The sequence below is a fragment of the Thamnophis sirtalis genome, unplaced genomic scaffold (assembly GCF_051295495.1).
Source record: "Thamnophis sirtalis isolate CommonGarterSnake01/CBP01778 unplaced genomic scaffold, rThaSir2_p1.2 scaffold_9, whole genome shotgun sequence".
Classification (NCBI taxonomy): domain Eukaryota; kingdom Metazoa; phylum Chordata; class Lepidosauria; order Squamata; family Natricidae; genus Thamnophis; species Thamnophis sirtalis.
In genome coordinates this window covers 25,067,269-25,082,791 of record NW_028261389.1, presented here as the reverse complement: position 1 = coordinate 25,082,791, position 15,523 = coordinate 25,067,269, and the positions used below count along the sequence as shown (strand labels likewise).

Here is a 15,523-nt window from a genome sequence, read left to right as displayed (position 1 = left end):
GAAGATACTTTGAATAAGCTTTTAAAAGATGAACAAGTCTTAGAACAATAGATTTCAGATGGATTCTGCATATTCTTTGACTATCATAATCTCAGATTAGTGTTTCAGCAAAGTTTTTTTTTCTGCACAGGGTTGAATTTTTAAAATGGATTTGGCTTTATGGTGTATAATTTTCAATGTATAATGCTATTCTGTACAAAGAAATTATATTTTAAAATTTAAATACAAAATAAAGACAGTTATGTGGTTTTCTACAATGCACATTTATCCTTGGGTTGGAATGATACATTTTAACTAGTGAGCATTTTACATAAATACTTCTGTTTTTCAGTTAAAATTTTATGGATGATTAAAATTAGGTTATATGCCTGGACACTCCTACAACAGATTAACATTGCTTCTTTTCTGCATTCATCTGTTTCTTTTTTCTGAAGCCCCTTAAAAAAAATAGAGTATTTGGTTCAGCTGCAATAAATAATATTGTTTGTGAATTCCATTTTTATATAGATATGGCAGCATTTTTCTGGCTACAGCATATATTGCTAACTGGATTTGTCCAATAGGCTGTGTATTCAACCTGGAGAGTAAATTATTCCAGAGTATATTGCTGTCTCTCTCCACTCTCACTCAGTTTTCCATGTGTGAGGACATAGACAACTTGGGGAAAGCTTCAAGTGCTTTCCTTCTGTTACACAAGATGAATGGCAGGTAAACCAGCAATAATTGTGAGCCACCCCAATTCTGGAATTGGAGAAAGCATGAGGGCTTCCAGCTGATTTTTTGCTTTGTTTACATTGAGCATTTTCCCCTCATAAGGAAAAGGGAACAGGAAAGCATTGGGCTTCTCCTGGACTCGTACTTAAACTAGAAGGCTAGTTGACATGGATTCAGGAATATAATTCTTAATCAGATAGTTTTTATTTCAGGTAGTATAAAGGCCCTCTAGTGCAAAGAACATCAGAAACTGCAAATGGTTACTATTCAAGATAGATAGATAAAACCTGAAGTTTGAAACTTACATATGTCTCCTCCCATCATCATTCTCCCATAAGTAAATATGTCCCGTAAGTAAATATGATTGGTTGATACTCTTCCATTTTTCTGCAGAGAACTAGTCTAAGTTTCAAGCCCTTTATTTATTATTTTGCTCAATCTAAACTGCTCAGCAAAGTGGACACCATCTCTACAAGGCAGTGTTGGCTCTTGCTCTACCCTGCTTTTCCCATAGAGGTTGCCATCTGAAAGAAGGCTTAAGATTTGAAGAATCTACAGCAATGATGGTAGGTGTGGGGAGGGAGGAATGTATTTCAACCTTCTGTAGGTCAAAATGCTTAGCTGAATAGAGTTCATCTTTCTCACAGTTGATGCATTGCCTACTATTTTTAAAGTCTTTGTTTAAACAATAACCAAATATTTTTCTCATAAGCTGGCACCTTAACTATATTTTTCTTTTGTGATCTTACTTTACATGTTAGCCTCATGATAACCTTATGAGATAGCTGGAAATGGGAAAACAATCAGAATAAATATAAATTAGTCCTTATATTGTATCTGCAAAAATTATCATCTTTTTAATCAAACCTTTAATACTTTATAAATAACTCAAGGCAGTGAATCCTCATAATACTCTTCCTTCCTTCTTTTTTCCCCACAACAGCTATCCTATGAGTTGAGTTGGGCTGAGAGCATGTCACTGGCCCAAAGTCATCCATCCAGCGTAAGGTGGGACTGGAATTCATAGTCTTCTGGTTTCTTAACTATTATAGCAGGCATATTATAATATAATATATACCAGGGATCGACAACCCATGGCTCTGGAGCCACGTTAGAGGTGGGTTCCTACAGTTTTGGATGAGTAGGTAGTAACTCGGCCAGCCACAACCCTGAACTGGTTCTATCGGCAGTGCCTATCTTGTTTTTTGCTTCTGCGCATGCACAGAAGCATTTTTTACCTACTGTGCATTTGTGCATAGTGTGTGCATCAAGTGCTCACTATGCCCGAAACGCGGCCCTGAGTGAACTGGCAGTAGAAGAAGCTGGAACCTACACCTGAGCCACATGTGGCTCTTTCATCCCTCTGCTGTGGCTCTCTGTTGCCCATCAGCTCCACAATTGATAAGGCTTTCAGTTAGCACAGGCAGAGGAAAAATGACACCGTGCTAGGAAAAGACTTTTTTGAGGAAACAAAGAAACCTTCAAAATCTATGCTTCAGAAGTATTTGAACCCTTGGTCCATGAGCTGCCTTGCCCATAAAGAATCACCTTTACATTTAGCAAAAGTGGTGCTTAGTATTATGCTAATAGGCTGAGTGTAATATTCCAAGCATTGTTTGATCTGTGTTTTTATGGTAAAACTGCTTCAGGCTTAGAAAGCCAGATTCTTCCTAAACAAACAAAAATGAGAGACAAAGATGAAAAGAAGAGCACATCATTGACTGACAAAGTAGATGTATTTCAAGCCTCTGCAGCACACTTAGTAATTATCTGCCTGCTGAGATTCTTGTATGGAGTTATGTTAGCAGACACTGATAGACCTTTGTGGTAAATTTCCTCATTTTTGCTCCTCATCACATGTGTAGCATTGCTATACAACCACAAGTCCCTATGAGATAATATTTTCATATTTTTGGTATTACTATGCATAAACCTGGTGTAAATGTTTTACATAAATTACACAAATTATAAATAGTAAAAAGTATTTTACAAAAGTATTTTTCATTTGTAATTATGTATCAATTTAATCGTACAGTTATGTATAGTCCAATGCACACCATTGCAAATGCAGGTAGTCCACAACTTACAATTCATTTAGTGATCATTCAAAGTTACAATGGCATTGAAAAAAGTGACTTGTGACCATTTTCCAGAGTTTTGACCTTTGCCACATTTGATCATGGGATCAAAATTCAGATCCTTAGCAACTGGTTCATATTTATGACCATTGCAATGTCTCGGGGACATGTGATCATCTTTTGTGACCTGACAAGAAAAGTCAATGGAGTAGCCAGATTCACTGAACAATTGGGTTAGTAACTTATCAATTACAAGGATTCACTTAACTGTGGCAAGAAAGGTCGTAAAGTGAGGCAAAACTCACTTTACAAATGTCTCATTTAAAAGCAGAAATGTTGGGCTCAATTGTGTTCGTAAGTCGAGAGCTACCTGTGCTGTAGAATGCTACTAAAATCCATTTTATTTATGTATTCTAAACAACCAAATAATTCTGAAAAAAACACCTTCTAGGTTGGTTTAAAATAAATATTTGCAACAAAAATAATTATAATCAAAAAAAATCATTGCATACATAGCTTTTTGATTTGCAAGCCTGATCCCATACAAATCATAAGAACAAAACCATAGAGTTAAAAAGAGTTACATATTCTCACTAAAGTTTAAATCATTAAACTATATCTTTGCTGGATGGAATAAGTGATGGCCTTGATCCTGCTCTTAAGTAAAGGTAGACAATAACAGGAAGTACTTGATGTGGCAAACATCATTAGATTAGGCAAGGCCAGTCTGCCTTCATTTATTTTCCACAAAAATAAGCCTACACCCAATAATTCCTGACTACTGCAATCAATTTGTAGTGGTTTCTTTAAAAAAAAATCTGTGTCATGCTTGAGAAAAGAAATGAAAACAAATATTTCAACACGTCATTTTAGCATACATTTAGTATCACCTTTGTAACATGATTTAATGACTAAATCTATTGATTTTTGACAATTGTGAAGACTAGAGATCATTCAGGTGTAACAGATTTCTTATATGAAGCTAGCTCTCCATGGATTTGTACGATGATGATATTATCCATTAAGTCATGTCCAACTCTTGGTAATTCTATGGGCCAGGTCTCTCCACATCTTCTGATCTTGCACTGTTTCTTTGGATTTTTCTGGCTGGTGTCAGCTTTTATGGTATCCAGCCATTATGTTCTTTGGTGGCCTGCTTTCCTTTTACCCCTAACTCTTCCCAATACAATAGCATTATTCACTGAATTCCCCTGAATGACATAGCCAAAATAATTGGACACAGTTTCGTGATTTTTCCTTCTAGTGACATGTCTGGTGTTATGCACTCTAGTACTTCTTGTTGGTCACCTTTGCTGAATTGATTTGTATAGTATGACAATATATTTTAGATATGCATATATGGGATCAATTTCCTACTTTTTGGAAATCAGCCCCATTTGGAAAACTGTCGCAATAGCACTGAAAAAAACAGTGCTAAGAGTTGTGTTATGCAAAGAATATGACAGCAAATCTGATATTACCCCAATACTTTACTTTGCACTTTATGTAATTCTGCATAGCCACTTCATTTGAAATGTAATTAATAATTATAAAGCCACCTTAAAATCCTAGTACTTTCCACTTTCAAAGGGAAATTGATCCAAGATTAATTTAAGGAAAGGACACCATGAAATAGCTTCCCATATTTTCCACTGAATGCTTTCAACTGAGTAGTTTCAATTATATATTCAACCTGCAGAATCATGAGGGGCAAGATAAATACATAGGAATGCGCAGCCAGAAAACCATATTGTATGTCTACTTGTACATAGCTTACATATGTGGGTTTGTTCCATTTTTATTATTTCCAATTTAATAGAACATTTTATATATATAATTATCCCACCCTACTCCCAAATCAGATCAACAATCTCAAACTTCTCTGGGCAGCCATAAGACATGAGCATTCAACATTTTCATTTTTTGTGGAATTCTTTATTTGAAGACATACAACATCCAATTTTCAGGAAGTCTTCCCTTCTTGAAATAAAATGAGATAGCGCTATGGCCTCTTTTTGCACTGCATTTACGGGGGAAAAACTTGGGTAAAGAACAATATTGTAAAAATAGTTTTTAAAGTATTTATTTAAAATCTGCCAATTTCATTCGGTAGCTTTTAAGTTGTAATTGTAATGGTAGGGTCTTCACTTCCAGCTCAGAGAAGTGGATTTTGTAGAATTAAATTCAGATAATTTCTGTGCAAACTGCATGAAGTAGACACAGATTCAACTACTAGTCCTGTTGTCTTTAGTACATGAAAAAGGTGGACTCTATTGTGCTCTATAACTAAGCAATCAAAATGTCTTAGATGACTCTGCTCAAGATATAGTAATAATTTCCAATTTTACATAGGATAGATAAAATACTAATAAGAATATGCTCCGTCCCATAATTGTGTAGACCAGGTTGCCCTGGTAGACCAGTCCCACTGGAGAAAAACCACTTAATATTTCCCCTGGTATAGTTAACAAAAGAAGGAGAACTTGTGGCTCAGAGGTTAATACATCTACCTAATATGCAAGTAGCCTGGGTTCGAATCTCAGAAGGATATGACTAGCTGATGAGAGCTAAATAGCTTGAAATAGATCTATACTAGTCTCCCTTTATTTCTTTGTCAAGCGACTGCCTGTGAAGGCCCCTGGATTGGGGCTAAAAGGCAAAAACGGAAGCAGTGTATTCTGTTCCATAATTAGGTAGACCAAGTTGCCCTGGTAGACTGATCCCACTGGTGAAAAAAATAATTCTGAAGCTTCTTTCTATTTATGGATTTCCAGTCAAGTTCTAGGAATAAGAGATCTCAATATTTGGCTGCGCAAGTAACAAATAGCAAGAATGTTAATTAAATTCTACATCTATTGGCCAGTCACAGATATCAAGAACTGACTAAGTACAATGATACCAAACAGCTAACATTATTTAAAGAACATGAAGGGAGAAATATCTAAACATGAAATTATCTTAAAGTTGGAAGTATAATAAAACCTATAATTTTCTTATCTTGATTGTGTTATGACGTTAGTGCAAGGTGGTGCTAGCATTCTGTGGGTTTTTTAATTATGTGCTTTATACCTTTATACGTGTGCTTTTTAAGTTTCTCAATAGTCTTAATACTTTTTGCATCTCCTATACAATTAAGTTTTATGATAATTAGGATCTCTACATCTAGTATTGGGACTATTACATTGGCTTAAAAGTATATTAGTTACTTTTAAATTGGGAAGCTATATACAAAGCTGTATGTTTGATGGATTCAGAAAGGAAACTTTCCTTTTGTTTTAATGCAAAATAAAAATGAGGCTCCAATGAATATTTTTACAGTATCAATGAAATGAGCCAACTGAAGCCAGTTTTAAGTTGCTATCTACAGAGCAACTATTTTGCCGTGAGATGGAGGATATTGTGGAAACTTGCACCAAGTTTTTACGAGCCACCTATCCCCCCAGTGGTGTTCCATTGGTGTCAGGGCCAAAATTGGGCATTTTTGATGTGTTTGCAATGGAATATTGGTGGCTCCATTGGATCACTATGACACAAACATTTCTTATTTCCTTTGCCAGACAATGCCTTATGCTACTTTCAGGCCAGTTCCCCAAAGATTCAAATAAAATTTAGCACATTCGGAAAGCTATGGAGCTGAGTAAAACTTCCAGCCATGTGTAAAAAATATCTGTATACTCCTATAGTAAATTTATTTGAAATTAAAATGTACATGTGCAAATATACTAGATCAGTGATGGCAAACCTTTTCCGCCTGGGGTGCCAAAAGCACATGCATACGCACTATCGCGTGTGTGTGCGGCCACCCCCATAATTTAATCCCCTGCGTCGTCCCCCTGTACATGCATGCATGCCTCCGCCACGCTGCCCCACGCATGCGCACACAGCTTTCTTGAAGCCTGGGGAGGGCGAAAATGGCCTCCCCTCCTGGAGGCCAGAAACGATTTCCGGGAGGCATGGTAGGTCCATCCCCCCCAGACTCCAGAGGCTTTCTAAGAGCTTGGGGAGGGCGTTGGGCTATTTTTTCTCCCTCCGGAGGGGCAAAAAACCAGCTGAAAATCAAGGCTGAAAATCAGCTGGCCAGTGTGCTGGAGCTGACAGGGCAATGCCTCGGTGTGCCCTCAGAAATTGTCTGCATGCCACAGGTTCGCCATCAAGGCACTAGATGAAAATAAATGGGTAAATGAAACTTTAAAGTTGAAGCGCTTCTGAGGTGGACAGGTTCATTATGGATATTGCCTTAGTGAATCCCATTCTATTTTTCTGTCTGTTATGACCAAAACATTAAAATCTGCATTCCTAAATTATAATAAACTGCAGCATTGGTTTATGAAATTTTGCCAAGTGTCCAAACTGTATCAAATAAACCAGCATGGAATAAATTCCTGTATAGAAATTCTAATTAGAACTGATTCTTATTGAGAAATCCTGGCATGCTGCTATTTCTTCAGTCATGGAAAGCCACCCTCGATTTCAAATGGCATCCTCACTACAAAAAAAAATCCAAAGCAAAACAACTTCTAATAACCTCATGCTCCTTTTCTACATTATTTTTCTGATTGTATACATTTTGGTAGCAAAGTTCTCTTCACTTTTGCTCCTCAGATATTCCAATCATTACTGTGTAGATAGATATCACAACGTAAGCAGTAAGTAACTTAACAATAGGAAGTGCATCTGATTAAATTATTAGCAAAATTTATGTTGCAATCCGAATGTACGTCTGTGAAGTTATTCTTCCGCATAAACAAAGTAACCCACAATACAGTCCAGCTGCTTGACAAACATCCTAAGGCTTGTTGAGATCATTTTTGAAAAGTATAGACAAGCCTTTGTGGGAGTGACACCACGCTTTGCTAGTTCCGCTTCAACAACAATACAGAATGAATGAGGTAAAAACTTGTATTGGGAGCAAGGAATTTTGCTAATGAGAAAGTCCTGATTCCTTCCTTCCGGGGAGGAGAAGGAGAAGGAGAGTTGGGTGGAGACAATGCACATTCATACAACACAAAAATAAAAGTTTTTTTTTTTTAAGTCTTATTTGGTCTGCGGCTCTAGAAAAGGGGAAAGATTTCAATGCGTCTATTCATTTTTGTAAAAAACCCAAAACCCTACTTTTTTAAATACAAAAACTAGTATTTTTATAAAACTAGTATTAGAATAAATCGTTTAAAAAGTTCAAAAAAATTAGTCTGACTAGGTTTCGTAGAATATACGATTTAAAAGCACTGGAAGACAGCCACTAAGCTGAATCAGAGATGGTTTGTTCCACCATCATAACTCCCCCACCTCGACCATTGGTATGGCTCAGGAACACGGCCTGTGATGCCAGCAGCCTAGTTTCTGCAGCTGGCACCCCGGGTAAGACGTAATGGTGGCTGGGGAACGTCTGCAATTGTCCAGGGGAGGACGACGGTGCTGGGTCCAAAGAGCAAGCGGGACAGGGCGTGCTAGTTTGCCTGGGGCAGGATCAGGGTCGGCTTCTCCTAGGCAGCGGGAGCCGATCCTATTGCATTTTCATCAAGGGTAGATGCGCTCTATTGCGTGGATTTCGTTTCCCCGAATGTTTGTGCGCGCTTGCCCCAAAAGCTCGCGCAGACTTTGCCAAGGAAGGCAAGACTCGGTCCTGCTGTCGTCGAGTTCCTGCTGGGACTTTTGACGCATTGCAACCACAAACAATCCTGCCTCCCTTCAGTCCCCATTTCGGGATCCCTGGCTGCGTGATTTAAACACTTCGCTAGTCAGGTTGAATTAACGCAGGGTTGAGTTAAACGTGCTCGGGGTTGCGATGCACATGTAATCGTTGTCATTTGTTTATTATCTGCGGCTGCCATTTTAAACTGAAATCAATGTTTTGACGGGCAAAATTGAAATGCTTTAAATGAATAAAAACGGGAAGGAGGAAATCCCAGACCTATTGATGTATTTTATTAGCGATTGCTATTAAATGCTCCCAATGACTCAGTGGAATGGGTGGGTTCATTAGTTGGTATCTGAACAGGAAATCCCCAGGAACCTCCAGAAATGTAGATATTAAAAATATGTTTTTTAAAAAAATCTACTTTTATTATTACAGCGTTAACAAATTCATATTAGCCTGCGCACATAGGCACCAGTAACAGTCTGATTTGAGGAAAGTTTTACTTTTTAAAAATGTAAGTCTTCCCACTTATAGATTGCATAATGCCACTATGTGAAATAAAGGTTTAAAAACTCTGAAAATGCCTTTAAAAATTGGCAAAAAGAAGAAACCTGCTTTACATATAATCAGAAAAGATATATTTTCTATTATTCCTATGGTAATGGCTGCTTCTATTCTTTTATTTGTTTTCATATTCTTTTCTCAGTTTCCCTGGCATGCAGGAGCCAGAAGAGCTGTGTGATCAGAGAGGAAAGAAGGCAGGAAATAAAAGTACAGGGGTGTTATTTTGTTTAAATCTGTTTAATACCCACAGCGGAGGTGGTATTCAGCAGGTTCTGACCAGTTCTGGAGAACTGGTATTGAAATTTTTGAGTAGTTCCGGAAACCAGTAAATACCTCTGACTGGCCTGTCCCCATCTATTCTCTGCCTCCCAAATCCCAGTTGATTGGGAGGAAATGGGGATTTTGCAGTAACCTTCCCTGGAGTGAGGAGGAAATGGGGATTTTGTAGTAACCTTCCCCTGGAGTGGGGTGGGAATGGAGATTTTACAGTATCCTTCCCCTGCCACGCCCACCAAGCCATGCCACATCCAAAGAACTGGTAGTAATTTTCTTTGAATTCTACCACTGACCCACATGTATTACAACAAAAGAAATATGTCTATTTCAACCTTTGCTCTATTTAACATTTACGGTAGTTACTATCTGTATATCTTTGCAATCCAAAGCGAGTTTTCACATAATTTAATTTGAATGGAATGGGGAGTTCAGGATTTTTATTAAATAGGCAAAACTATTTTAATAGACAATGAGGGAGGAACTCATCAATCAACTGTGTCACACTCACAAAAATTTATTTGAAGAAAAAGGGTGTAGATGACACTAGATAACCCATGCCTCATTGTGTCATCATTTTAGAGATATTTTCTTAAGCAGAGAAACAGAATGACCAAAGATGGGCAAAAAAGCAGTTGTAGCAGAAGTGACTTCCGACTTCCTGCGAGCTTCCCCATTGAGTTTCCTTGTGGGGATTTGATAGAGAACATTGGAAATCTCCCCAGCAGGCAGTTAAGTGGCTGCTGCAGGGGAGAGGACGGAGTGAGGGATTGCCAGACTGGCTGGGAAACTGTCATGGGATGTTCTAAATGAAGATCTTGTGACCATATTAGTAGTAGTGCAGCAGCAGTCAGTAGCAATGAAGCAGCCATACCTTACACAGATTTTATTCCCTTAGGAATAATTGGTCCTGAATTTTAGACACATTCTGTAAGTTAGCCCATTTGAGATGTCTTGGTTCAAAAATTGTTGCTCTATGATGCACCCTTCCACTCAATTAAAGGTCATGATGAGATTTAATAGTATATATAGTTTTCCAGTTAAGTTCTGCCTGCTACATTATTATATTACCATTTTTGCTTCCATAAAGGTAAATTGAGAAAAAAAGAATAGTTGCATAACGTTGCATACTATAGTCATGTATCTGGGATTATTAAGATTACTGTGAGCTGTTTTTCTTGCTCCCCCCCCCCCCCAAGTTTGAATTTGACATGGCATTAATATCTTATGCTTTGGTTCTTACAGGCCTTTCCTGATGTGGTGCTTGACCATAGAATGAAATGGCTTATATTGTCCCAAATTTCTATATGCATTTTTTGGCTAGATCTCAGCCCTGCCTAATATTGGCAGCTCCATCAGTCTTCTGGTATCAAAGAAATAACGGACACCATTTACAGCATTTGAGATATGCCACTGATACTTCTTTAGGAGAGGAGAATAAAGCCACCGTGGAAAATCTGTTCGAATTATCAGTGGATATAAAGAAAATCCGTAGGTTGAAGCCAAGAGTTCTATCAAAAGAGGTGTCATATGTCAAGGAAATAGCTAATATTTTGCAAACAATTGGCGCTGATGGACCTTCAGTAGCACATATGTTTGAATGTTGTCCTGAAGCCATTCTTTGTAGTCCTACTAACATCACTTGCCAAAGAGATCTGTGGTTATCTGTCTGTCAAAATGAAAAGCAGTTAGTGGAGTTAATAAAACGGTTTCCAGATGCTTTTTTTAATGTTGAACATTATGAAAATCAGAAGGCCAACATTAGTTTCTTCAAAGCACTGGGGCTGAAGAATGCTATCATCCGTCGGTTTTTAACAAGTGCATCAAATATTTTTTACAACCCTGTTGAAAAGAATAAGCATGTGATAGAAACTCTGCAAATAAACTATTTAAGGCTAGGTGGTTCACAGGAAAATTGGAAAAACTGGCTATTGAAATTATTGAGTCAAAATCCATTTGTTTTATTAAATACTTCTACTACTGTCCAAGAAAACCTGGAGTTTCTTCAGAACAATCAATTCACCGATTCCGAAGTTTTAAGCCTGTTGTCCAAGCTCAAAGGATTTATTTTTCAACTTAATCCTAGCAATATGCAGAGTAGCCTCTTGTTTTCAAAGACCATCTTCAATTGCAGTGATCAAGAATTAAAAGAGCTAATATTACAGTGTCCTGCCCTTCTCTATTATTCAGCTCCAGTTTTGAAGGAAAGACTAGATGAACTATTGAAGGAGGGAATTTCTATAGAACAAATTAAAGAATCACCCACTGTGTTAGAATTATCAACAGAGATAATTCAGTATCGGATTAAAAAATTAGATGCCCTGGGATACAGTCTGAAGAATGGAACTATAAAATATCTCAGTGGAACGAAAAAAGATTTTGAAACTACCTATGGAAAGATACAAGCAAAAAGTGAGAGACCCATATATAATCCAGTGGCTCCTTTGAATATTGAAGATTAGTTTCCAGAACCTGCTTAATAAAAAGACAGGACTGATTTGTCTTTCATAATTCAAATAAATTGCACATAACTGTACTTAGAAATTGAATTTTTTACACAGGCCTTTTTCCCCCCTGAATCAGTGTTTTTAAACATGCAATTCTCTCATGGAATTCGTAGGATCAGACTGAAAGGCTGTCTGATCCAATATATAGTTCCTTCAGTAGCCAACCACATTTGTGTGTGAAAGCTACAGCTAGACACTAGTCCAATAAGCATCCACTGCTCATATCCTTTAGGAACTAATATTAAAAGGCATTTTTCTGATATGGAAGTAATGCATAGCAATTATGCCTAGAAACTACTGATAGTCGTATATTCCACGGATTCAATTTCCCTTCAGACATGTGAGATAGTATCCTGTAGTGTCATGGTGCATGAAATACATTTACCGGGTATTTGCATCTAAAGGTCTTTCACTTAAGAGTTAGGAAATAAATATTTTCTTTATTTTCTGCATATCTTGTGTAAGTAGGCTTTTTTAAAAAATCATATAGAGGTGATTTTGTAAATCTCAGCATTTTAACTTTTCATAAAACCTATTATTTATTAAATTTCTATGCCATTCATTTCCCTTCCAAGGTGGCTCTGGGTGGCTCCAGTCTTTCAATAATTACAATTGTCCCTCTTTTTTTTGCCCCCTCTCTAAGAGGTAAGCACCAGAATAGGAAATAGTACTCTAATATAGTTTGTATAGAAGTATAGGATTGTCAGCAGAATATATAGGAAAGGGAATGGCATTTTAAACTTATGTCCTGATAGACAAAATGCACCCAGCATTGGTTTAAGTTATAATATCCATGCTTTGTGCAATATTTAAAATAAAATTAAAACATATTGAGAATATATTCAATATATTGTTTATTTAACAAATTCGGTTAATCCTGCATAATTGAGTGATATGTAATCCCTGCTAATTAGAAATACCTACTTGACTATTACATGCCATCAAGCCAGTGTCAAATCTTAGTAACCACATAAATTTTTCTTTCACTGATCTCGAGTATATGCACGATCAATTTTAGCAATATACTCTGGCATTTTAAATTATTTAGAGTCATTAAGATGGTACATATGCATTCAATGATTTCAGGATTGAAGACACAAGGAACAGAATGGCACATCTGACAATTACATAGAAGCCTGGCTTTAAATTTGCATGTAGCACGTTTATTTAACTATGTTATTTTTCTTCCTATATATCAAGCATGACAAGTTAGTATTTAAAACTGCATGAAAATTCATGCATTCAAAAATAAACCCATGTATAGAAATGGGATGAGGTCCTGGAGTTTAATATTCTTTATTACATATGTTCTACTCGATTGTCCCCAAATAGTTTCTACAGGTCATTGCTGAATGATATTAAATCAAGAATCAATACAAAAAAAGAGGATGATATTTATTATGTCATTCTGTCCATTAGTAAAAAGATACTTTATGGGATCAATGAGCGTGTCTGGAAAGCATCTCACAAAGTAGTTGGCATGGGAATGTTACAAGGCACCAGGGATGAAATGCTACCAATTCAGACCGGTTCGCCCGAACTGGTAGCAAAGATGCCAACTGTTCACCCAAACTGGTAGTAAAAAAAATGCTACCGGTTTGGGAGAATGTTTTTCTGACAATTAGCTAGAAAGCAGGAAATCCAGCTTTCTAGCTAATATAAATCGTGCAGCACAGCTGATTCCCCCCCCCCCCCGCTGTTCACTTACCTTGCTGTTCACTTACTCGCTTGCTCGGTAGCAGGCTCTGCCCACCTGCCTGGACATCATTTTGATACTCTACGCATTCGTGGAAGGTGCAATGCATGCACTCACATTGCTACTGAATCAGATTTCACCCCTGCAGGGCACCCATTTATCAGAAGGCACAATGAGATTTGCTTCAATGAAAAATACAGTTTTCCAAATAAGTTTGAAACGAACAGGAGGGATAAGGTATCTGATCGATACTAAGAGAGATGCCTGCTGGGGCATATTGTCATTGCCAGCTGATACTAGATTTCTCTATTCCTTATTCTAACAGTGACATGCGGTGAGGATTATGGTTGGTGAGGCAAGAGTGCGGCAGTGGCGAGAAGCAACGTCCCTGCCACTGTATCCGACAGGCATCTCGCGTTTATGTCCACCATAAACATGAGATGCCTGTCAGCCACAGTAGCAGAGGCGGGGGGGGGGCGAAGCAGCAGAGCGCAGCAGCGGCGAGAAGCAACGTCCCCACTGCTGTGTCCGACAGGTGTCTCACGTTTATGGCAGATATAAACGCAAGACGCCTGTCGGACACAGCGGCAGGGATGGAGGAGGCAGGGGGCAAGGCAGCAGCCGGCGAAGAAAGAGGAGAGGAGGAGGAGGAGAGGGAGAGGGGAACAGGATGGGGCTCCCGGTGGGGGGGAGGGGAGAAAGGGAAGGGGGGTACAGCAGGCAAAAGAAAGTGCCAGCCCACCAGCAGAGGTGAGTAAAAGACCCGCTTCTGCTGGCGGGCTGCCCCTCTCTTCTCAAACAAGGCTGCCCTCCCTGCCTCTGCCCCTTCCCTCTCTTCTCAAACAAACTCTGTCTCAAATTGAGAGTGTTTGTTTGAGTAGAGTGAAGAAAGAAACACACGCACACGTGCGCACACACACAAATTACTCACAATAAAAAATTACTTACAAATTAAATTATAATAATTTTGAATTCCCCCTCTCCCTCCGTCCGACCCACATACCTTTTCCAGATGTGTCACAGAGGATTTTAACTCTCCTCTTGTCCGCCATGATAAAAATGTAAAAAATGTAAAAAGAAAAAGGAAGGCAAGAGCTGCTGCTGCCAGAGCAGGAGGCAAGAGAACCACGTGCCTCCTTTGCATAAGGAATTTTTCGCCTTTTAACCCTTGCTTAACTCTGTTCAAGTGATCATAAAGCTAGAGTAAAGGAGGCACGTGGTTCTCTCGCCTCCCCCTGCAGTTAAGCACTAACCAGAGTCATCCACTGTGACTCTGGCAGCAACTACCTCTGCCTTTTTCCTTTTAATTTTGTTTTTCTTTTCATCATGATAGTTGTGAGGCCCTGCCTCCCCTGATTGCACGTCCCTGTATTCTAAGCATATGAATCTAGACACTACCTTAAGATTTCATTTCCCATTAAATGTCAACATCAAAGAAATATCAAATGTCAGTTCTTAGTACATCAATATGTTTGCAATTTTTACGCTGTGGTTAATCCTTCTATAAATATACATTCCATATGCAAACCATTCTGTGTTTAAAACACAAAGCTCTAGTATGTTTCTAAAAATAACACATACACATTTTATTCTTTTTATATATGTTTTAAGATACACATTTATTAGGGAATTGGTTGAGTAGTAAAATGACAAATGTCTAAATGCTAGCTAAGGTTTCCAATATGAAGATTGTCTGATAAACTCTCTAATCTAGGCACATTGTTAATCCAGTCACCTAATTAAATACTATTAACAAACAAACTCCTAATTTATATAGTATCATTGAGAAAACCTCTTGCAATAAAGTTTTTTTAATTGAAGTTTTAATTATGCCTTTGGGACAAAAATATTCTTTATGTTCTGGTGAGCATATGAAGTTGCTATCATCAAGCTAGCAAATTCTGGTCTGATACCAACAGCACATTTTTGATCATTCTTTTCAACTAGTAATGCCAAGAATTAAATATAAATCCTTTCCATGCACAGTATATGCGTTTATCACTGAGCTATGGATCTTTGGCAGCTGAAATACAAATTGCAGCAATACAATAAA

The 15,523-nt window shown here is 37.9% G+C and overlaps 1 protein-coding gene across 3 annotated transcripts; it reads left to right on the top strand.

Moving 5' to 3' along the window:
• The first annotated feature begins 1,095 nt into the window (after window positions 1-1,095).
• On the top strand, window positions 1,096-11,837 carry MTERF2 (mitochondrial transcription termination factor 2). Of its 3 annotated transcripts, none has more exons than XM_087723102.1 (2): window positions 1,096-1,280; window positions 10,513-11,837. In XM_087723102.1, exon 2 carries the CDS (start codon window positions 10,548-10,550, stop codon window positions 11,727-11,729), a length of 1,182 nt encoding a protein of 393 aa, XP_087579228.1. In that variant the 5' UTR covers window positions 1,096-1,280; window positions 10,513-10,547; the 3' UTR covers window positions 11,730-11,837. The 3 variants fall into 3 exon arrangements, with proteins under 3 accessions (XP_087579228.1, XP_013909197.2, XP_013909198.2); XM_014053722.2 differs by lacking the exon at window positions 1,096-1,280 and adding an exon at window positions 8,037-8,150; XM_014053723.2 differs by lacking the exon at window positions 1,096-1,280 and adding an exon at window positions 8,865-8,944.
• The last annotated feature ends 3,686 nt before the right edge of the window (window positions 11,838-15,523 follow it).

Coding starts and splice junctions, on each gene's coding strand:
- MTERF2 (XM_087723102.1), top strand. CDS start 10,548: ATGGCTTATATTGTCCCAAATTTCTATATGCATTTTTTGGCTAGATCT.